This window comes from Clupea harengus, chromosome 20, assembly GCF_900700415.2.
Source record: "Clupea harengus chromosome 20, Ch_v2.0.2, whole genome shotgun sequence".
NCBI classification, from domain to species: domain Eukaryota; kingdom Metazoa; phylum Chordata; class Actinopteri; order Clupeiformes; family Clupeidae; genus Clupea; species Clupea harengus.
The window spans coordinates 17,545,786-17,568,797 of NC_045171.1; the positions used below are offsets into that span (position 1 = coordinate 17,545,786).

General features: G+C 43.9%; 2 protein-coding genes across 4 annotated transcripts in view; one reads left to right on the forward strand and one right to left on the reverse strand.

Moving 5' to 3' along the window:
- flt4 (fms related receptor tyrosine kinase 4) overlaps window positions 1–1,074 on the forward strand; it is a 51,021-nt gene extending 49,947 nt beyond the window's left edge. For both annotated transcript variants that reach the window (XM_031586802.1, XM_031586803.1), the window contains 2 exons: window positions 1–16; window positions 346–1,074. The exon at window positions 1–16 is cut by the window's left edge and continues 73 nt beyond it. In XM_031586802.1, coding sequence (XP_031442662.1) covers window positions 1–16; window positions 346–550 — 221 coding nt within the window. In that variant the 3' untranslated portion in view covers window positions 551–1,074. The remainder of the gene's footprint in view (window positions 17–345) is intronic.
- A 339-nt stretch (window positions 1,075–1,413) lies between these two features.
- ergic1 (endoplasmic reticulum-golgi intermediate compartment 1) lies at window positions 1,414–22,677 on the reverse strand. Of its 2 annotated transcripts, none has more exons than XM_012834381.3 (10): window positions 22,425–22,677; window positions 16,510–16,571; window positions 14,537–14,609; window positions 13,380–13,474; window positions 8,966–9,090; window positions 7,807–7,911; window positions 7,596–7,656; window positions 7,233–7,333; window positions 4,273–4,395; window positions 1,414–3,134 (listed from the first exon to the last, which is right to left on the reverse strand). In XM_012834381.3, the coding sequence occupies exons 1-10, from the start codon at window positions 22,442–22,444 to the stop codon at window positions 3,027–3,029; spliced, it is 873 nt and encodes a 290-aa protein (XP_012689835.1). In that variant the 5' UTR covers window positions 22,445–22,677; the 3' UTR covers window positions 1,414–3,026. The 2 variants fall into 2 exon arrangements, with proteins under 2 accessions (XP_012689835.1, XP_031442664.1); XM_031586804.2 differs by lacking the exon at window positions 22,425–22,677 and adding an exon at window positions 19,075–19,202.
- Between the last annotated feature and the right edge of the window lie 335 nt (window positions 22,678–23,012).

A 23,012-nucleotide genomic window follows, 5' to 3' on the forward strand; every position in this document is an offset into this window, starting at 1 on the left:
GAGGCATCTCAAGGAAGTAAGACCGCAGGCACTCAACCCTAACATGGCCCTACTTTCCCAGAACAGCATTTTGTAGTCTTGTCCACAATGTTATCTGTTAAAGCTTTGTTTATAGAAGTAAAGAAAAACAGGAAAGGTGGACTCGAGCCCTAAATGAGCCAATATATTTCAAAAATTGAATCTGCTTTGGATAATCACAATCTGAATTAATATGTATTAGATTACTCTAATCTGGACTGAGATCTGTTGTCACACTGAGTGATGATGCTACTTTGTGCACGTGTGAGACCTCGAGGTCAGGGTTGTTCTACTCCAACCCAGTTAACGCCGCCATCTTCTCTCCAGCCCTCTGACTGGCAGTAGTACGGAGCGTCTGATCAATGCGTCAGCTCAGGGAGGCCGGCCGCCGTTCCTCTCACAGCTCTCGGGCCAGACGTTCTACAACAATGAGTACGGACAGCTGTCTGAAGAGGGCATTGGCCTCGACTTCTTCTCCGTCCCCGACGACCTGGTCACCGAGGGAAGTTGTCCCGCCTCCTCCAACCTGTAACACTGCAGCCCGATAGGCTGATGACAGGTGACAGGCAACAGTCATCACTGAATCCACACCCCTACCCCCTCCCTCCCAACCCCTTAAAACAGAAAAGGGAAGAAAAAAAACATCACAAACCTTACCCTCCAATACCATTATCCACAAACCATATCCATTAACCATTCTCTCATTTGGACTGCTATTCTGCAGTGTCTTACCACTCCTGCCTTAACCCCCTCCCTAGCCACCTCCACACACATACATACACACACACACACACACACACACTCCTACAAATTCTCACACACTGAACTGAACTGGTCGTTGTGTGCCAAGTTCTCTTTGCAGCCACTGGGTGGCGCCCTTATGTGAAAATCAAGCGAGGAAGAAAGAGTAGAAAAAAAAGTATTTTATATCATCTAGCTGCATTTAGCCTTTTCTAAAGAGTATACTTCTGTTGTGTATTTGTAAAAAAAAAATATTAAAAACTGAAAACAAACAAATAGTCCTGAATGGGAGAAAATAAAGCAACATATCTTCTTTTCCTTGTCTTGTGACTTAATTTTGAGGTGAAATCAATCAAAAAAACATAAAATAGTAATATTGAAAAGTCTACAAATAAATAAATCCATTGTTCTATAACACAGTAGCGTACATTAAGGGTATTTAATCACAGGAGCTGAGCTTGTTGATAGGGAGTGTGTGTGTTGAAAACAATGCTCATTGTGTGGCCGCCTCTGTTGTCATCTTATGTAATCCCTGCGAGTCTGGTAAGCATCCATTTGTCATGTCTACACTGCTGGTCTGGCGTCAGACGTCAGCAGACAGTACAGCAGCACTAGGGAGCGCAATGTATGCATAAACACAGACCACACTGACCGTTTGTTTATGTGGCTTTTTTTTTAATCAACGGAAAAGGTAGACAAACCAGAACCAGGTCGACATGGCAACGAGTTGTTTGTAAATCGGGTGTGTGTGTCCTACATCTTTGAATGCTTGCAGGTTGTAGTTCCTTAAATGGACAGACAGACAGACAGAGAGGAAGACAGAAAGTACAAAAGCGTGCCTGTGGGCCAGTCTTATGCCGTTGCCACGGGAGACAAGAGACACAGATGTTGTGGTTGCTGGGTCAACTTGAAACTCGGTCGGTCTAGGAGCTGGAGAAGAAGTTGCTGAACTTCGAGAAAGTGGAGTCGGTGAACAGGAACGGAAAGTAAAAAAGCCCAGTCGCTCTGGCCAGGGTAGTCCAGCAGGGCGAGGTCTACACAAGTGCAGAGGAAACCGCTGAGGACAGATCGGAAACATGCAAGACACAAACAACCTACATTTTCCAGTAAAAACAATGTACGCCTTCATTAGCACAGATCACTGAGAATCTTAAAAAAAATTTGGACACTAAAATATTCTTACAAAAATATCACACCAGACAATGCTTTGGTTGGCAAACTGTAAGACAATCACTTTTTTGTCATTTTTTTTCTCATTCTGACGTAACACTTAAACATCAAGACATCAAACTAAAAGGTCTGCAGTAGGGGGCAATGGCAGTCCCAGGGAATATCAAATGTACTCTATTTCATCATACTACTGACAAGCACATAGCGCTGGTGTACTAAACTACAACCACAGTCCTGCTCTTGCAGTTGAGTTCAGGGTCCAGAACTGAAACCCACCAATTACGTGTGGGTTGAACATATTCAAAACATCAGAATGACCTTCATCTGAAAGTATGACCTTGAAGGCACTAATTAAACATCACCTCGTGGATCACTAATTTAAAAAAAATGACCTAGACTCATTCTGTGAGTGATGCTTTGTAATCAAAACCATGACTTCATAAAAGAACCAACAAATAAAGGGATAAGTGCCTGACTATCTTCTTCCCAAACTCCCAATTCCAGACCAATGATTGAGAAAAGTGCTACACTTCCTGTCAAAATCCCTTTAATAACCTACTCCACTGCCTCTCAGTATAAATACAAAATAGGTGGAACGAGTATGGCAGTTCGGTGTACTAAAAGAGTATTTTACGGAAGAAGTTTTGCCAAGTATGAAAACAGTACTCTTCTAACATACACACACACGTCTCCATGGCGTCCACAAAGGAATGGCACCATGGTCATGATGATTTAATACGGTATTCGCACATCAATCCACATCATGCCAGGCAACTCCAGACACAGAGCACCGTAAACATTGAATAAAAGTCAATTACGTCTGAAAATATCCTTCTTGAAACTCAAGAAAATCCTATAAACACACAATAATGTTTTCGCATTCGAAAATGAAAGTAAATAAGGGGGTGGGAGGGGGGTAATTTACACAGGAGACTTGATGTATGTAGTACAGGGGGGCGATATGACAGATACAGGCAATAATGACTCTTTGCATTAAGGAGGGCATCAACAGGAATAAGGGGCGAGTGGGGAACGTGTTGCAGCGAGTCTGAATTGTATAAATAGGTAGATCAGTGCGGGACTGGGTGGGTTAGCACTCATGACAGTTTGCCCAGCTGAATCTTCTTCCAGGCCTCGGAGGCTGTGAATATGCAGGAGTCGATGATGCCCGCTACGGTGAACGTCCCGCCAATAATGCCGCAGATCTGTGGGGGCGAGAGCAAGGGGAGATCAGACGGGACAAATCCACGTATGCAACAGACAGATCATTTATTAATGCAGTGATCCAGAACAGCTTGTTCTATATGACACTGGGAGCTATAAAGGGATCGTGTCATGACGCCAGAATGTAATCCACATCTGATGAAGCTATATCCATAGGCTTAGTACCAATCATGATTCCACTGCAACATTCCCCTTCCATGTCTTGAGTCATCACCCGTACTTCGAGCTCCAGCATCATGACGCATCAGTTTGGCTTTGAAATGTCAAACCATCTTATCCCCACCCATAATTTAACCTTCATTCCTACACAGTTTTCCCTAGGTGTGTTCATGACACAAATACGTAAATATATACACTACATCTGGCACAAGAAGAACAGTGACGGGTACGAGATGTAGTCTATGCTCAAAAAGGAATGATTACATTCAGACATACACACACACGTCTCCATGTAACTCAAAACTGTTACATTCAAAAGCCATTTAATCATAGTCTATTGTTAGTATCCAGGCCATCTAATTAGCAACCCTTAGTACCGTCTCTGTGAACAAAGAAACTTGAATGCTGACCAAAATCTGAGCGTATCAACTATCAACTTATTTTTTGTAGATACACAACCCATATTATGTTTCAGGAACTAATTTTTATTTTTACACTACCATTAAAACACACAACCCACTCACTGAAATTCTCATGAAAGATGGGAGTATTGAACACATTCAGACATTTTCGGACAGAGACCCTGCCTTCAGTTTGTGTTCTTCATGTTAGGGTTAACACTACGTTCACAGTTTCTGCTTTGATTAATAACGAAGCAGAAGCCCTGGTTAGACCCATCATTTGGAAAGGAGCGCTGCTCAGGCTGACTCACGGGCGGAGCAGGAAATGAGACAAAGTTGAGACATCAATGAACCACCTTAGGGGTGACATTAGATCTCGCCTCCGTAAAGAGTTTTAAGTAAAGTATGTAATCATTGAAGTCTGTTCATGATGGCATCATTGCTAGTATTCTATGGTAAAGTAAGTCAGTGTTAAAAGTCATGTTTTTCTCCATGACTGTAGTTTCTAGTGTTCTCTGGAAAGTTAGTCATCATTAAAGACTGTTCATGATGAACTCACTGTAGTGATGAACCGGTAGAAGGGCTGCCTCCGCTCTGTGTATTTGACGGTGATGGGGCTCAGGTCGTAGCGAAACCAGATAGCCGGGATGATCCTTCCAGTGTGGCTATAGGCTACGTACTCCTGAGGGGAGAAGAACGACAGGGTTAAAGGTCACGGACAGGACTCACAATGGGACCGGAGGTGGTGGTACAGGGAATACAAACAGAGATGGATTACTTCTAGACTCATACCGTAATTGATTGACTGATTGATTGTTTGATTGATTACAATTTAGGGACTGACAAAGCTTTAATTGAAACAGAGTACCTATTAAGCCCTGACTGATTTTGTCATAATTGTGCATCATAATATTGATGTGTTTAATACGCAAGTGTTTTCAGGAAGGCCTCAACCATCAGAGACACTGATTCAGAGATCATGTGAAGTTTCGAGGGGACGCAAGAGAAATGTGGAGACTATTTCAAGAAGATGACCGAATAACAGGGGAGATATCAAGAAAAGGAAGGGACTCTTTAAGATGATGTAATGTTCTAAACACAGCATGGCATGGAGACAGTCAAACGAAATAAAGAAAGAAAAAAGGGGAACCGTGAACAATGCACTTTGCACTTAATAAAGAAGTAATGGGTGTGTAAGAGAACAGCTTCTTGTCACTGGGTCTACCCAATATGTATCCAACATGCAAGTAACAATCTCTCTCTCTTTCTCCTTCAAATGCCTTGCCATTGGCCCTCGGGCAGCAGACACTCTGGATTCAGCCTTATGTCAGCTAGTCCAGTTGCTAGACGTTAGGGTCGCTGCCTTGGCAACGCACCACGTCCATGAACTTGGGTGGCGGAGCTTCTGAAAGACCATTAATGGGAGAGGTGTATTTCTCTGGCTGTTGAGTTCAAACATCACCACTCTTTCTCCAGTTTCGTTTACCCTACCTAAGGCGTTGATTTCTCATGACTTCATTGCGAGATCACAGAGCTAATGAGGGGCAGATAGGGCAGGACTGCACTAACACTGTGCTCTCTGAGTATTACTCACCGAGGAATTATCCAAGGATAATAAGAAATCAGTGCGTTTGTGGGACTTTCTTACTCACCGAGTATTTATCCAAGGATAAGAAACGATGGTGTGTTTCTGGGCCTTTCTTTGTGGGCTCGAGTCGCAACATGCCTAGAAGCACGACTCAACCACACTAACGCAGTCAGTTGTAGACCAGTGATTGAAACAGTGGATGGGGGCAGGCTATTGCCAGGGTGAAGTGAAACTTTGATGGTGACGTTAAGCACAGAGGCCGAGTTGTCGTCTTGACTACTCATAACAGAGTCATAACACAAAGGATGGTCCTCATCACGATTGCGATTGATATCACTATGGCATTCAGTGTAATATGCCTGGTATGACACTTGGCATTGAGAAGTTGCCATGCACTTAACAATGGTTGCATCAGTTTTCTTCTGAATGTGTGTGTGTCTCTCAAATAGGAAGGGAGAGAGAGAGGCAGAGAGAGAGAGAGAGAGAGAGAGAGAGAGAGAGAAAGAAAGAAAGAAAGAGGAGAGAGAGAAAGAGGAGAGAGAGAGAGAGAGAGAGTGTGAGAAAGAGGAGAGAGAGAGAGAGAGAGAAAGAGGAGAGAGAGAGAGAGGACAGAGAGAGAGAGAGGACAGAGAGAGAGAGAGAAAGAAGAGAGAGAGAGAAAAAGAAGAGAGAGAGAAAGAGGAGAGAGAGAGAGAAAGAGGACAGAGAGAGAGAAAGAAGAGAGAGACAGAAAAAGGAGAGCGAGAGAGAAAGAGAAAGAAGAGAGAGAGAGAAGCAGAGAGAGAGGGAGAGAAAAATACTGTTCCGTGAAATACTGTGAATTTAACATAAGGTATACCACAATGCATTTGGTTTTGGGCATCCCACAATGCACCTGCCAAGTGATATGTCAGGGGAATATCAGGGGAGAACCTGTTCAGTGTCACACACACACACACACACACACACACACACACACACACACCACTGTTCAGTGTCCCCCACACAGACACGGCACTGTTCAGTGTAACACACTCACTCACTCACACACGGCACTGTTCAGTGTAACACACACACACACACACACACACAACACTGTTCAGTGTAACACTCACACACACGACACTGTTCCTACACTGTGTGAGTAGGAAATCTCACACACAAGGTATGCTTTACATTAGATTAAATGTTAAAAAGCTTATAGAATTCAATCCATTTCTTAAAAAGTGTATATTTACACAGTTCCACCTCAGCAAAGGGAAGACATCCACTGTTAATGCAAGTCAGAAGTCTCTGAACGTTACTATGGAGCAAATACTATTTCAAAACTACCATTTACATACTTCATAATCAATTTGTATTCTTTAATTATAGGTTGGGTAATTAACAAATTAGTATTGGCCTGTGCACAACTTGTTAACAAAGGTGTGATAAATCCCAGTGTCCACCTGTACACCAATAGGCCAATTTAGTACAGCAGTGATTAATGTCCTACCTAAAGACAAATCTACAACATTTAGTTGTTAAACACCATAACGTCCTCCCCTTTCTGTGGTAACTACACGGAGCCATTAAACTGACATTGTTGGAGTAAACCCATAACCACAGACAGGCTATGGGAGCCACTGGTGGGTGTGTGTGTGTGTGTGCGGGGACGTGGCTTTGGTCACGTACACACACAGACACTACCAGCTGCCTGCTCTGCCAGCGGAGCAGGGGGATTGATGACTGTTTGTCAACACACCCAAAGCCTTCCCAAACACACACAGAGAGCCCGAATCCCATTGTGGTCAGGTGGAGCTGCGGTGGCTATGGTAACCCGAGTGTCGGGGGAGAGCCTATCGCCTAAGTACACTTGTACACTAAGTACAAGAAGGTTGTTTTTCCTAGTTTTTTTTTTTTCTCAACTCCATTATGTAAGAAGACATAGGGGTGGGAGAGAGGCTTCTCACCTTGTTGGCTACTGTGTACTGATAGGAGAAGCGCTTCCTCCCCGACAGGTCTTCATAGACTGTTGGGACGATCTTCAGAATGTAATCATGAGAGGCTAGAGCTACAGACACAAAATAAACAAAGAAAAACAGATCAATGAAGGTTGGTTTATAAAGGGGAAAAACCAGTGCACTGTCAACTGGATGTGATTGACAGCATAGTATAGTCGTAGTACAGAGGCTGATGTCATTCTGTGATTTGCCACTAGGTGTCTCTACAGTGTAATCATCTCAAAGGCCTGCTATCCAAACCCACAGCATGGACCACCCCACTTCTCCTGGGCTTGAAACACACACGCGCACACACACACACAGGCTACATACCATTCGATTCCATGCGGTTTGCCCCCCCTAATGCGTTGAAGGCTCCTTGGACATTTTGTACCTGCGGAAAAGAAAGACTATGTTCTGAGGTCTGTGAGTTGTTATTATTGCATCACCATTCACGTAGAGAACGGTATCACATTTCAACCACATGCCAGTGATCTGGGTGTGTGTGTGTGTGGGGGGGGGGGGGGGGGGGGGGGCACCATACCTGCACACTCTCCCCAAAGGCCAGTTTGTGGATGATATGGGTCATATCTGGGTTCTGGGGCTGAGCGGTTGCACCATGTGTGGAAATGTGGAAGTTTCCAGGTACCTGAAGAAACATTCAAAGAAATGTCAAGAAAGAGAACACAGCTCGGCAGTACCTGGCAGGTCTGGTCTCGCCTGTAAACACACACACACACACACACACACACACGAGTCAAGTGATGTTGGTGTGATATAGGTCACAGTAGACCTCCCATTTAATAATAGTCACTCAATCTAATAAAGAAAACTTTTTCGGTTCCTTTTCTATTTTTTTTTTTTCTCAATCTAATGTTCCAGAGGTTGTGACGCAAGAGCTAATGAACCGAATGAGCAGCCCCAAAACAAAGGGCCTTTTGACAGCCTCTCTTTCATCGGCCCTCTCTATCCGGGTCTGAGGCTCCCGCCGGCCCGAACCACCATTAAGAAGTAATTCAATTTCATCTGGGTGGTTTTTTCCTGTGCCGCTCAATAAATCCTTTTTTTTTTTCTATTCTGCCCAGAACGGAGGCAAATTATTTAACTTAATTGGAATATTTTCCTCTCCTTCTCGCTCCATCTCTCTCTGTGTCCTTTCTACACATTAGAACCGAACAGAGTAACTGTGAGTAACAGTGGCCTATTCAAAACCATTTCCTTTCTCACCGACGAGCATTTTTGAATTTACGTCACGCCAAATCATTAAGCCACAACATTTCCTCTGAGGGGACATTGAGTTATGATTTAGGGACAAATCCAATAATAGATGTCTTCTGTTCTTTTATTCTTTTTTTTCCCTAAACCACATTGGCGCAAATCAAGCTTTGTGGACAGCTGGAAAATGTCAAGTCCTCACTGCGCTCCCAAAAGTATACATTTTACCAAGCTCTCACGTGCAATGTTCCTGTTTTGTTACGCAGTGTTCCCAATTTAAACTTGGGTTTTTTTTCCCTTTATCTCACTGAGCTCATACACTGTGCCCTGGGCTTTGTGGAAAGCCACCCTGATCAAACAAACCCAGAAAACCGACAAAAGCCCCCTTTATCATCTGAAGCCTGATGTGAGAGCATTGCTGTGGCTGTAGGGAGTCGCCAAAAGCAGAGAGGCCTTGGGTTAGGTGGAGAGGAGGGCCGGACTGGTACCTTGTTGATGCTAAACTCTCCTTCAAAGCGGCAGCCATAGCCGTTGTTGAGGGGAACCTTCATGGAGTTCTCAATGTGGCCAACCTCATGACGGCCCATCTCATCCTGGATGTCCAATCCCACCACTGCAGTCAGGAGAAGAGGGAGACAAAGAGAGGGAAGAGTGTAAAGAAGAAGACATAGACGTCCAGGAGAGAAAGAGGGAAGTAGGAGAATAGATGGGGATGGTTGGGGAGGTTAAGGGGGGGAGGGAGAGAGAGAGAGAGAGAGAGGTTGGGAGTCAGGTTTTTCATTTCACTGCAGATTTAACACACACACACACACACACACACACACACACACAAACAACCACACACAGACAGACACACACATAGACGACACACACACAAACACACAGAAAATTGCGAGCAGACCAGAGAGCTCCAAGGAGGCCAGCCAGTGTAAACATAGCTGAAGATGAGGTCAGCGCACGAGCGGTCAGAGAGCAGTGTGCTGCTCACCGGGCCTCGCCGGACTCTCATGTGGTCAGGGGATAAATCACGTCTAAGTGCCAAACAAACAGCCCCTGGCCTCCTCTCCCTCAGCCCCCTGGGCTAGTCGCAACATGGCTGAGCTACTTGGGCCTCGCTGAACACAGGTTCACAGGATGCATCTGAATAATAAATAGTTTCAACATTTTTGTGGACTGTAATGTGTGGGTGTAGGAGTACAACAAAAACCCATGAGAAGCAATGATGTATAATCGGGAAAATGACACATCTCTCAGTATCGCACACTATTGCTGACAGTGGTTCTGTGATGAATCCTATTAATGAACCGGTTGGGGAGAAATCAACTCATCACCAGTGGAAGGCAGGTTTAGAACATCTACCCAACACACCATCATGCACTCTTTTAGTGGGCACAGGGTGCCAAGCGTCCATTCTGCCACCTCCCAGACAGGGTCCGAGGGGCCCCAGACACGACAGCGGGCATCTATTTACAGATGGCCTTTCCTGAGGGCTTAAAGGGGCATCTGGTGCCTGACCTTTAAAAGCAGTGGTGACAGCTTCCAAAACACTCACACACCCTCTCTACCTCCCCACCCTGACTTCCGAAAGACCTCATCTATTAAAACGCCGAAAATAACACCTCAGCTATGTTTATGCAGGGGTACAGTGATCACAGCTTCTTATTTTAACACACGGAGAGCAGGCATTATTTCCCCTGCCACCCCCCCGACCTGCCCCACCCCCCTGCTGCTTACCATCCCCAACCTCCCTAACCCTACTGACGAAGCCGTACCAACCCTGTAAGGCATGCATAGTGCACATAGAATCTGGGGCTCGAATGGCCGAAGGGATGAGCCGGAGGAGAGTTGGGTGGGCAACATCTGGCGCGTGGCCTGCCGAGTCGCTGGTGGAAAAACACTGGGAGAAGCTGCGCTCAAGGGTAAATGCACAATCTGGCGAGTGTCCGGAAGGCTAACACTTTAACACAGAGCTGTCAGGATGGGCTGGTGCTCAGAGAGGGGGTGGGAGGGTGGAGGGGGGGGGGGGGGGGGGGGGGGGTCGTAACTGACTGCAAAAGAACTGACAGAGCCATGAGAAGAGGTCCACAGGGGTAACTGGGAGAGGCAAGAAGAGCAGTGTGTCCGGCGTGTGCAAGAGAGCATCAACTGACAGACCACCGAGACATCGGTCCATCACCCAGTTCAATTAAAGGGGCTATTATTAAACATGGTACTTTTTTGTAATGGCATCAACTTATCTAACTAGTTACTTCCTGGAGAAGCAGATACAGATCAGGGCAGCTAAATCCACCATCCACCTCAAAGTATTGCCTGAGTATTTTGACCGTCGCATAAAGTGAGAGGATGAGCAAGAATTATGTGAAACTTGAAAATAAAAACAGTATACCACCACCACTACTACTACTTTTTTTATTATATTTGATACGTGCCTTTATGGCCATTTATAGATATAGATCTGGAAAAAAAATCTAAAACAAATCAATATTGCTAATTGCATTTGGTACATTTTTAAATATTTCACGTGGATTGGGGTTTTTTTCCCCCAAAAGGAACTTTTAAATTTTGCTTTATCGTAAGCATTTTTGCTTACCCCAGTGGTCAAATTAATATTTTTGCAGCACCTCAGGAAGGGGTTCTGAATCTAACTACAATACAAAGACAATGGAGGGATTTACCGATAAATAACATAAAATGTTTGCTGTATCATATTTGATACATACATTTGACAAGAGATACTATAAAATAAGGTATCAAATATTAATTCATTATAAGTTGCTTAACATTTTTATATTGAAATATTAGTATATATAAATATACATGCAATATAAATGTTATTCTTACCGTAGCTTTTTCAAAAATGCCAAAGATATTCCACCCAATACTTGTGAGTTACTACATGAAGACAGCCATTGTGCTACTGCACAAATGAGTCGTAATGAACTAGGGTCATGCGCCTCCTAGAGGCCAACTTGCCATAATAATGTCCATTTTTGAGGAAACGGTTGGCGAGCTACTGCCCAAAAATTCCTTCGAGCCTACCCCACTCTAGGGGGGGCTAGCACAAAGGGACACGCCCACCCAGGGACACAAACCTAATATTCTGCACCAGCCATGTGGGGCTACAACCATGCCAAGTTTCATATGGATTGTTGAAGTTAAGGTGTAACATTGTCGACCAAAAATCAGTGAACACCATATACAGAATCACAACAGATCAATACAAGATATACAACAGATTCAGCCAATGGTGTGCAGACACTGCTTGTATGGAATACCCCTTGAGAAAGGACCTGAAACTCCAGCGTGGTCACTAATCCCCATAATTTATTTTTACTACACAGCTATCAGCACACTAGCACCATCAAGCAGGGTAAGGCCTATCTTGTAAATGAGAGTCAATACATAATCAAAGTGGTGACCTGTTACTTTAGTAGTCAGCAGCTGACAGAGGCAATGACAAAGGCCTGTGGCACAACACCCTGCACGTTTCAGCTGGCACTAGTGATATTAGCGCTGTTGTTAGCATCATGTGCTCTATGAGCAGCTTGCTCCAGTCAGACACCCGGTTTCGTCACAGGAAAGTATATTAGGTCAGCAGTGAGCAGTGAACTGGGGCTAATGAAGCGTATGGACACTACGGAGTTTCATAACACACATGAGCCAACAGGCCCATCTCTACGTATACAGTCTCTGCTTGGGTCATATTGAGGAATGACCTTTGTATGTAGGCAAGAGGGAGAAATTGTGTGCGTGGGTGTGCGTGTATGCATGTCCGAATGATCAAGTAAATGTGAAGTCATTACCATTATTATAACCCAGATTTCATGAGACTGACTCACTCAGCTTGAAAAGTCCAGCCATAGACTCAAACTGAGCTCATCCATTCTCCTTTTTTCTTTTTTTTCTTTTTAAACTAGAGGAAGAAATCCTTCCATTTTTGGTACAACCCAAAAGTGGTTCTTTTTTCCTTTCGTCTTTCTCCTCCTCCTACTCTCAACTTTCTTTGGGTGGTGTTGAGGATATTTTTTTTTCTCTCGTTTGCCGCTCTGATTGTGTCACAGGGCATACTTTCAGAACCATGTCATGGAGGAGGAGCGATAGAATCACTTGCACCCTTTCTGGACACATTTCTCAGATCTGCCCCTTTTTTGGGAGTGGTGCTGTGAAATCACTGACGGGATGTTGCGGAGATTACGGAAAAGGAAGATGCGAGTTTGCCTATGAGCAGGTGAATCACATCCCAGTAGGGGGTTAATGACAGACTGATTTAGGAAATTTAACCACATAAATGCTGGAATTACATGTATATGTTTCCATTGGAAACAAGTGAAATTTCCAAGTGAAATGTTTCTGGTAGAGCACATCTCATATTTATTATGGGCAAACAAGGCGACTTTGGGCACTTAAGTGGGTCACAACTTTCATTCCAGTGCCTGTACTGTTTAGGTTGGGCAAAAACAGACCTGACAAATGAGAGTGACTGGTCTCAAGCTTACATTCTTTCCTGACTCCATCTTCATATTAATCATATCCTACCACTAAAAGGGCATAGAGATGAAAAAAGCCCCAAACATCAGGGTCCACTCTACAACAGAAGGATGTGGTGATCAGGGACACGCTCTCTGTGAGAAGATGTTATGGACAACAAACATGTCTGTGGATCATGTAACAGCAAAGGCAAACAAACACAACAAGAGCTCAACATGGTATTTATCATTTCCTGGAATCGATGTAGGTCACACTGCTCATTGGAGCCATAAAAAGGGCTGCTGGCATGTCAAAAACAAGCCATGACAAGGACAACATGACAGGGAAGAGGGGGGGGGGGTGAGGTGTGTGGGGGGTTGCTAGAGCACGAGAGAGAAGAATTAAGAGATGTATATGTACGTAATGAATACTCACAATCACAGTGCAAGTTTGGCAAACTGATGTTTACACTCACATCAATCTTCCCCCCACTGTCTTTATCGGGGTCATCCACATACAATTCATTTACTCTGCAAACACAACAACGTAAAGTAGACTAGGGTTAGTGGAGGAAGAAGCCATTATGGGAATAAAAAAAAAAAACATAAGCGTCATGTTTCAGAGATCTTTTCTGACATCTTACAGATCTGACTGATTACGTCAGCAGCTGACAGTTCACATTCAGCACAAAAGCTGTGACCTCCCTACCCATGTGACAGCATGTGTTTGTACATTTCTACATCTCTAAAATGACTCAAAAATGAAATGGCAATGTGTTTATAAAGTGCTGACGGAAGCAGTTACACCTCAAGACAAACATTGGGTTTTTTTTTTTTATGGAGACACTTTCGTTTCCTTCCCTAAATCGCTGCCGAAAAGACACACTGACACATTGACGGGCTCGACATCCCGTAACTACTAGTTACGACACCGCTTAACCACAAAAACAACCCAGCCAGGGCTAAATAGCAGAAGACGTTCCGTGTTGAGTGACTCCCGGATAGGTTCTCGCTGTAGTCATAGACCACAGGCATGCCCATGGAGTCCTCAGGGACACCCTGCGGGGACTACCTGAGTTTCATCTGTGGTGTAAGGGAGGAAGATCCACTACACGTGGCGCTGCAGGCAGCTATATGTAGCAGGACTGCAGGTGGGTGTGGATGTGATTGTGATTTCCATTCTGCTCTGTGTGAGGTCAAATTCACTACTCATCACTTCAACATGGGGCATGAAGGAGGGACATTCTTCCTCCAGATACATGATTTTCATTTGCAGCACAGATGAAACTGTGTGTGTGTGTGTGTGTGAGTGTGAGAGAGAGAGAGAGAGAAAGAGAGGAGTGTCTCTGCTTGGTAAAGTTGTCATCAGCAATTTGAGATACATAACAAATCTCTGTTAATTACTGGTCTAGTCATTTCCCAAACAAGACAATGATGTGAACATAGTACATTTACATTTTCTATATCTGCTGTCATGACTATAAATATATAACCAGAATCAGAGTTTCTGGGGTTTAACAGCCAGATGATGCACATGTGTGCTTCCTTCGTGAAAGGTGATCCCCTCTAGAACACAAAATGTGGCATACGTACATCTCTGTAGCTATGAATCCAGTCAGCTCCGAGAGGAAGAGGAAGAGCATGAAGACACAGCAACATATTGAGACTGAGGGAAAAGAAGAAAAAAAACACACATAGAGAGAAACATAGACAGACAGACAGACAGACAGACAGACAGACAGACAGACACAAAGACACACAGACAGACACACACACATGTTGTTGTTGTTAGGTCAGAGGTTTATTGCTTTACACCCTCACCTTTGAGCAAACTATGTGAAGAATGCCCCAAGACAGGAACACATCCTAGCTGTTTAACAGCCGTAAGCATACAGAGGCCCCAAAAGTATCAGACACACAGAAGTTCATCTTGAGGTCTGTGAACTGGTGTTACATAAGATGTTTTTCTCCTACTTTTTCAGGCCAGGTTACTGATTAGCCATTGAGAAGAAGATAAAGGAATTTGATCATACGGCCAAGGGTCATTGTCTTGTTTACACTAACAAGATAATGAGCATGTCAGCAAATCAATACAGCTAGCATCAAAAATAGAATGAATCAAAAAATAAAATACATTTTGTTTTCACTTAGTGAGCCACAGTAAATTCACTTCTATAGTGAGGTACAGCAAATTCTCACTGGGATTGCATTCTACCATTGAGCTTGATTAGAGAAAAGTACATTTATTTACTTTGACAGTGTTGTTTATATTATTAGTTTCATTTTCTTTTGGCTTTGGAATTTTTTGTGAGTTCCGGTAACTTTTCCCAAGCTCGTATTCAGTGATTCAGCAAGCACATCTGGGAGGTAAAAATAGACTTATTGGCAGCATTTATTCCAATCCGACAGCCCTGCGGTGCATATCAAGGCTGTTTGCTAGCCTGGTGTGTTACCACTGGGGTCATGTGACAGTATGAGTCATAACCCCTTAGCAGGTGAGCTTGTGTTCCCATGGAGATGGTCTTTAGACACACCCCAGGCACCGGTGGTGGTCACATGATCCTGTGGTCACAACGTCACGCTGCGAGCCTGTGGTTTGCTCCAGTTTACACATGGTAATGTTTAGCCACAACACAAACATTAGGGAGTGTCGCCATGACACACAGGTCACCAATTTGGGTTCAACACAGGATACAGTAATCGCACTCACTTCTTCTGTAGGATATGGCAATCCCCTAAAAGACCCATTTCATGGTATGAGCAATGCTCTTAACTGAGTTAAGAGTTCTAAAATACGCCCTGTTTCATTATGTATAGTCAGTGGTTCCTAGTATATGCGGAAAGGAAACCTTTGTGTATAATCTCAAGTATGTATGTACACAGACATAAATCGGAAAAAATTATCACACTCAGATCATTACCTACAAAAGAGCAATGTGTATATCCATCAACCCATCCTTTGTTGAGAAGTGGGTTAATTATGTTGGGAAAGCATGACTATGATCTTTGGCTTTATGGTGGGTGTGTCAGGTGGTGTGTGTGTGTGTGTGTGTGTGTGTGTGTGTAGTCATTCTGGCAGCCATGACTAAAGATGAGGCAGGCATTCTACTTGGGGCCCAAAGCAACAATAGATGAAATCCTGAGAGGTGATTCCCGTGTGTGACATCACACACACATGACAGCGCATTGAGACGCCGCCGCCAACAGCTCCACCTCTGATCAGGCCTCTCCAGCGTGCACAGTCACAGAGATTAAGCAACAGGCGCGCAAATCAATACCAGCCTCCCAGGAAGTGGAGGCCATGTCACAGCATTGATCAGCTGTGAATAATCAATCCCCATAGTGATACCGCCTGGGGGTTAGTCGGATGAGGAGACGCCAAATCACGGCAGGGTCTAGAACCATGAGGGGGTCATAAGGACTGATGCTCATCACCACTGACGCGTATTGACTGGTTGAATGATTTACACCCCATCACCCACCCCGACAGACGGACACATAAATAATCAAATAAACAAACTTCCCTCCCACACTCCACTTGACAGGTCAAACACAAGCAGACTTACTGAAGGCTCCAGTGTACGTAGGCTGGGTCAGGTCTTTAGGCACCTTCCTGTAGATATCTAACCTGCAGTCACAGCAAAGGGGAGAGAGAGAGAGAGAGAGAGAGAAAGAGAAAAGGAAGAGCGATGAATGAGAGCGGAAGAAGAAAGAGAAAAAGAGTAAACACAGCAGCATTCCTCACTGAAGGGCATGTGTGAAAGCACAGACTGTTCCCAGTGTGGAGGGGGGTGGGGCTGGGGTTTGGGGGGAGCATTACGGCGGCGTGAAGGAATGTTATCTATGGCAGACGGCCACAGTAAACCATCGGTGCAGCTGAGGCTGAGAAGCCGGGGCCCATCGGCAGGCTACGCCGTCACACCTCTTCCTCCTGCCCGGGGAAGGAAGGGGTCTGCCACTGGCCAAACACACACACACAGAAATGCACCGAGACCAAGGGTAAGCGCAAACCACCACACACACACCCCCCACCCTCAATACGACAACAAACTCTCACACACACCACAACCTCAACACGACAACAAACTCACACACACCACAACACGACAACAAACTCTCTCTCTCTCACACACACACACACACACACACACACACACACACACACACACACACACACACACACACACACACACACACTATACAGCAGTAAAGGAGGTCACCGGTGGACAGAAAACATAACCGAGCCATCCACACATCTTATCAAGAGACAGGAGGAAGCTCCAGAGACGAAGGCGAACAATAACAACAGCCTTGGCTTTCTACGGGCAACACTGGATGCGCTCAACTCCAGGCCTTGAGCTTTAGAACAATACAAAACAAAAAAGAGAAACCCATGAATATCATCGCTGCTCTGGGGGCTGGAACACAAACAATAAAATCGAGGTTAGGGAGTTAGCGTTAGCATGGAGGTGAGCTTAACTTCTCAAGCTGACAGAATGGTCACTTGGGAAGGAGTCAAACAGATGCTGCACAGTATGCCAGTGAGCCAAACATGTGCATCACATTTTCACTCAGATCCAACCAATCCTGGGTTTGGTTTTCGGGGAGAGAAAAAAAAACACGAGCAAGAGGGAGAGAGAGGGCCGCATTCCAGCATTGCCTTTTTGGGCTCTGAGAAGAGCTCCTGAAACTGCGTAAGGCACTGGAACAATTCTGGCTCAGGGGCTAAAAACGAGCTCCCCTCTTTCCCTCTCTTTCTCTGTTTCCCTCACTCTCTCCAGGCCTTTTTCGGCATTGAAATCCTTCCCCTCTCTCTCTTCTTCTCGCTCTCTTCCTCCTCTCCCCCCTCTCTCTCTTTCTCTCTCACTCAATCTCCTTCCTTCCCTCTCTCTCTCTTACCTCTCTCTCTTACCTCTCTCTCTCTCTCTCTCTCTTATCTCTCTCTTACACCTCTCTCTCTCTCTCTCTCTCTCTCACCTCTCTCTCTCTTATCTCTCTCTTACACCTCTCTCTCTCTCTCACCTCTCTCTCTCTCTCACCTCTCTCTCTCTATTACCTCTCTCTCTCTATTACCTCTCTCTCTCTTACCTCTCTCTCTCTTCCCCCCCCTCCCTCTCTGTCAGTCTTCCTCAGCCCTGCCCTCTCTACTCCCCAAACATTATGCTACATCCTCGTAGGAAAATATTTCTTCCACTTGCCACTGCTGTCATCACAGCTGATGCAACACAGAGAGGGAGGCGATGGAGGTGGTGATGATGCCAGAGAGAGTAATAGAGGAAAAGCATAGGGTGAGGATCATTGATTTCTCACTGTGCCCTGGCACTCCCATCAACTCCACCTTAACCATCAAAACCACCAACCACCCACCCAGCCCCCAATTCAAGTCAACAGTTTGTGGGATAGCCATTAGTGGCGGGCCTCAGCTTGTAAAAACACAGGATTGGTCTGGCTCAACCTGTTCGTTACAAACAAATGAAGGAATGTAATTTCCTGCCGCAAAGTACATGATGTAATGTTAATCACCTGTAACACCTGTGCACGTCTTTTGTTTTAAGTTTTGGGTTTGAACGCCAAAGTCAAATGATAACATTGTTATTATTCATGAACTTAACAACATTATAGTTACAAATGCTGCAAAAAGACTGAGAAGTAAAATATTTTCCAAAAAGCGAATGGTCCTCCTCTTCCCTTGGGGGTGGAGGCCTCCGATGGGGAAGGGTGAACAACCTAGGACTCAAGGGCCTCTAGCCAGTAAGTGTGCTTCAGCTCGATTTGTAAATCACCAAGTTAATATGTCAGATGCAAGGTTACTAGGTCTCTGGTTAACAATCAAAACCCTGCAAACCGTTTTTTAAAGCGCAGGGACCCGGTGGACTTAAAGAAATGTGAGAGACCTAAAACCTTCCAACAGGACAGTGCTTAACATTCTAAGCCTTAAAAGTGAAGTTAGTGTTTTTGTTATGAAATGAAATAGACCTCTACTAGTGACATATCTGAATCATAATGGTTGAGAATGGTTTAAAGGGGCCCAGACAAGTAAACAAATACATAAGGGCTGAAATAGAGAGTCAAAGTGTGTAAAGTCCTCAGTAATATTAGGGAACACTGTTTATTTAGCATGCCTGACTTACATCTTCAGCATCTTCACGTTTTGCTGACAAAAACGACTTACTACACCTTTAAGGTAAGAAGAAAATGTCCACAAATCTTAGCACTCCCCTAAACGCCATCCCTGTTATGAGGCTGACGCGAGTCCCCCTCACCTCCCACAACCCCCTTCCCCAATCTAGTGGTCTTATCCTGACTCCATCAGAGAGTAATGATTAGATCCAGGGGCCAAAAAGCACACTCTGTTAAAGACGTTTCTCAACGCATCCGCTGAGCATGCACGGCCTCAGCTCAGAGGAGTCCGCTGCGTTTACCCATCACTTTGAGTGGTTACAGTGCAAACACATCGGCCGTGTTACGTGTTGCCTCATTTCCTGTCTTACACAATCTATTTTGACAGGACAGGCTGCTCCAGCTCCTCTCCATTGGGCTGAAATAACAATAAGGAGGACACAGTGTTCCTTAAGTATGTGAGACACTGGGGGTCTGGGTCGGATGGAAGGGCCTGCTTGTCTTTTCTCTACACAAAAATGGGATATTATTGGTGTATTATTTGCTGGAGAGGGACAAAAACCTTTCCAATTTGAATTAAATTGGAAACACGGTAACAAATTACAGTATTTCCTAACTGACCTACTCTCTAATGATGCGTGAAAGTCACCCCACATGGAACCACTTTGCCTATTTTAAGGTTAAAGGGGCGGAAATGGAAAGGGCTTTGGAACATTACAATAATTGGAAAGGAAAACTGGAGAGCCTCCCTTTATACGGGTTGAGGTGCGCCTGCATGGTTTTATGACTTAGAACCTCTGGATCAGTACATTGAAGGCAACGTGCTACTTAATGCGCCACACACACACACACACACACACACACACAAAAACTAAATAAAAAAAATGAAAAACTGATTTCCATGGCTCCTCAGTTTCCATGACCTCTCTCCACCAGTTGACCTATTGGTTCTGGAAAAAGCGGCAGTGAAGTTATTGAATGCTTCATTCCTCCATTACTAAACCATTACTTACTAAGCCATCATATAATAGGTTTCTGAGTAACTCCACCGTGTGTTGTTCTCCCTTACCCCACAGCCTGTGGTAGTATACAGTAAAAGGCCATGGAGATAGCATTGATGCTGTACAATCCTACACAATGCTCCGTTCACCAAAATATTCCATCTGCATACTAAAAGCATGGATAACGTCACCATGAAATGTTTGTCTTTCCCTTGCGTGTCGTGTAAAAGTGGGGCCAGCTATTTAAATTAAGAGTGCCACAAAAGATCACTTGAATTGACATGCAAAACAGACTATAGAGACCATATCTGCAAAACAGACTATATCTCAGTGATGGTTGACTGCTGTAACAGATCCATATTTGTATTCAAATTCCTCCTGCTATCCATTTTCTAAATATAGCCACATGAATTTCCAGTTGACTTAAAGCAGGGGCTCTATTAGGATGGATTACTCGGCTAAATAAAACCAAAAATGTTGCTTTGTAGTTATTTGAAAATGTGTTTTGTCATTCATTTATGTAAGCCTGCCTAGGCCAGACTTCATAAAATGCCTGACACATTCATTTTACCACTGCTGAAATCAACACTTTCAACCAGTTCTGTAAACGCATCTTGCCGTTTTGAGGAAGTGTTGAGTTTGTAGTTACTTCAGTTCATGGTTCTTTTCAGTGAGGCCGAATATACCTTTCCTATAACACATTCCTTTGTCATGTCATTTCTGATGGCCATATTCTTTTTCTGGACATTTCATCTCTTCAAACATTCTCTTTCAATTCTCTTCAAACATTACCTTCTCTCACTGATCACCTGTTGAGATTCATAACTACAAAACAAGAGCTAGCATTAAAAACTTTGTTCGAAGTAAGTATCTGGTACTGACGTTTGGCGTCCGTCTTTCAAATCAGCCGCATCATTTCAGAATGAGTATCACCACTTTTGTGTATCTTCTACACTGGCTAAATATACTCTGAAAATGGATAATGTTCCTAATCAGAAATGAACACATGAATGAAATTATCATCTATAACAATTCAAAAAGGTACGACAACTTGCATACAACTGTCCAGTGTCATGTAGAACCCTTATAAAGAACTTCTTATGAAAGGTTCTAGGCTCAAACTAAAGTATTCCCCTAGTACTGAAGAACAAATGAGACGGCACAAAAGCAACAACAGAAAAACTGTGCGTAACAGGATCCTGAGTTCCTGCTGACCAGTAAATTGATACAATGATAACAGCTTTGAGCACATTGTGAATCTATTTCCCTATTTGTATGACGGGTGTGCCCCGTCTACATGAATAACTGACTGTATCATATGATCGCACCTTGATTAGAACATTTTGAAAGCCTGACTAGATAGTCAAGCTGGTGAAGATAATGACAACAAGGATGTTGAGGAATATGATGAAAGATGATTTAAAAAAAAAAAAGTAGAACTAGATGTTCTCCTCAGACACTGAAAGTGAGTATGCTTATGAGGTCTTTGTCCAGACAGGGAATTTCTATCACTCACAGTTTACATCACCACCAACCAGGCCAAATATACACTCCCACAGACAATGCCTAAGTAGTGTGCTAATGGATGGCTTTGATGTAGACTAGAGGAAGGAAAACCAAGTCCCACAAAAGAACCTGAAATCATCAGTTGAAACTTAGGCTATCTGTGCACTGTTTAATGAGCATACAAAAGAAAGGTGTCTGGAGGTAAAAACTAACCATCATCAGGGTGCATTCCAGGAAAGTTGGGATGTGGGAGGGAGCAGGCTATTGTGAGGTCAGTCAATTAAACGGACAAGTGATCATGCATGGATATACCAGAACATTCATTCTCAAGGGAGCTGTGCTGATTGCAATAGAGCCTGTTTTTTTCTGCATGCATGTTGTATAGACGTCCACAGTCGTTTATATTTCAGACATTGATTAAATTACACAAACCATAAGACACAATTATGCTAATTATGGAATGACACACAAACTAAAACTGACACGGGCGTGTTTATATGTAGCCATGCACTATTTATTTAATTTCTAAAACGGATTATTAGTGCAAAAATCAGCTAGCTACAACTGGCTAAATGGATGAATCCAGAGACCTACTCGATTAGGTTAACCCCGCCGATCAATGTTGCTTAAGAGTATGTGTGATGCATAATGTGTTATATTGTTCCTGTCTGCCTGTCATTCTGGCCGAATTGCTCCACTGCGTCTATCGGCTACAATGTATCACTTGGGTTAGCTGAATAGCCTAGCAAACTATTACCAGAGTGGGGAAACAGTTCAGTTAACCCATGCAACAAAGGGATGCTAGCCTTTGAGGATGCGCCGATAACGCATTACTCTCAATATTTTCTACTCACCTTCTCACATCGAAAGTCATGATGGTGTGAGTACTTTGTAAAACAAAGTATTCGGATATTACACTGTTTAACGGGTAGAGTGTGGTGCAATTCCAAACTCCTGCTTCAACCCTACCGGCTGGGAGAGTATCGGAAATTACGTTTTCTTAGTACGCTTTGCAAAAGCTGATTGGCTGAGAGGGAAGGTCCTGTATGATTCTTTTTCCGTTTAGCCTGGAACGGTACGCTGAATGGTCACAAGCTGCGCGCGCCCTAATTGCAAAGTTTAACTTCACTTTTGGAGAAGGAATGGACAAGCTGCTGAGCAATGATAGATATGAAACTAATAACGTTTCTAGGATGTTCAATGGTCATCAATCCTCAATAATTAAATAACATTAACAAACAGTGTTTATTACAATTACCATATGCCATTTGGGTCCAGATACCTAAAACGGCCTCCGTTAATAAGCCTATAGACAGGACTTCTTGATATTCTATTGTGACGTAGATGAAAAAAAATTCAATGACAGACACTTATTAACATTCACTATCTAGAGATCTACATTAAAATAGACATTTTACACTGTCAGAAAGGTCTGTGCCATA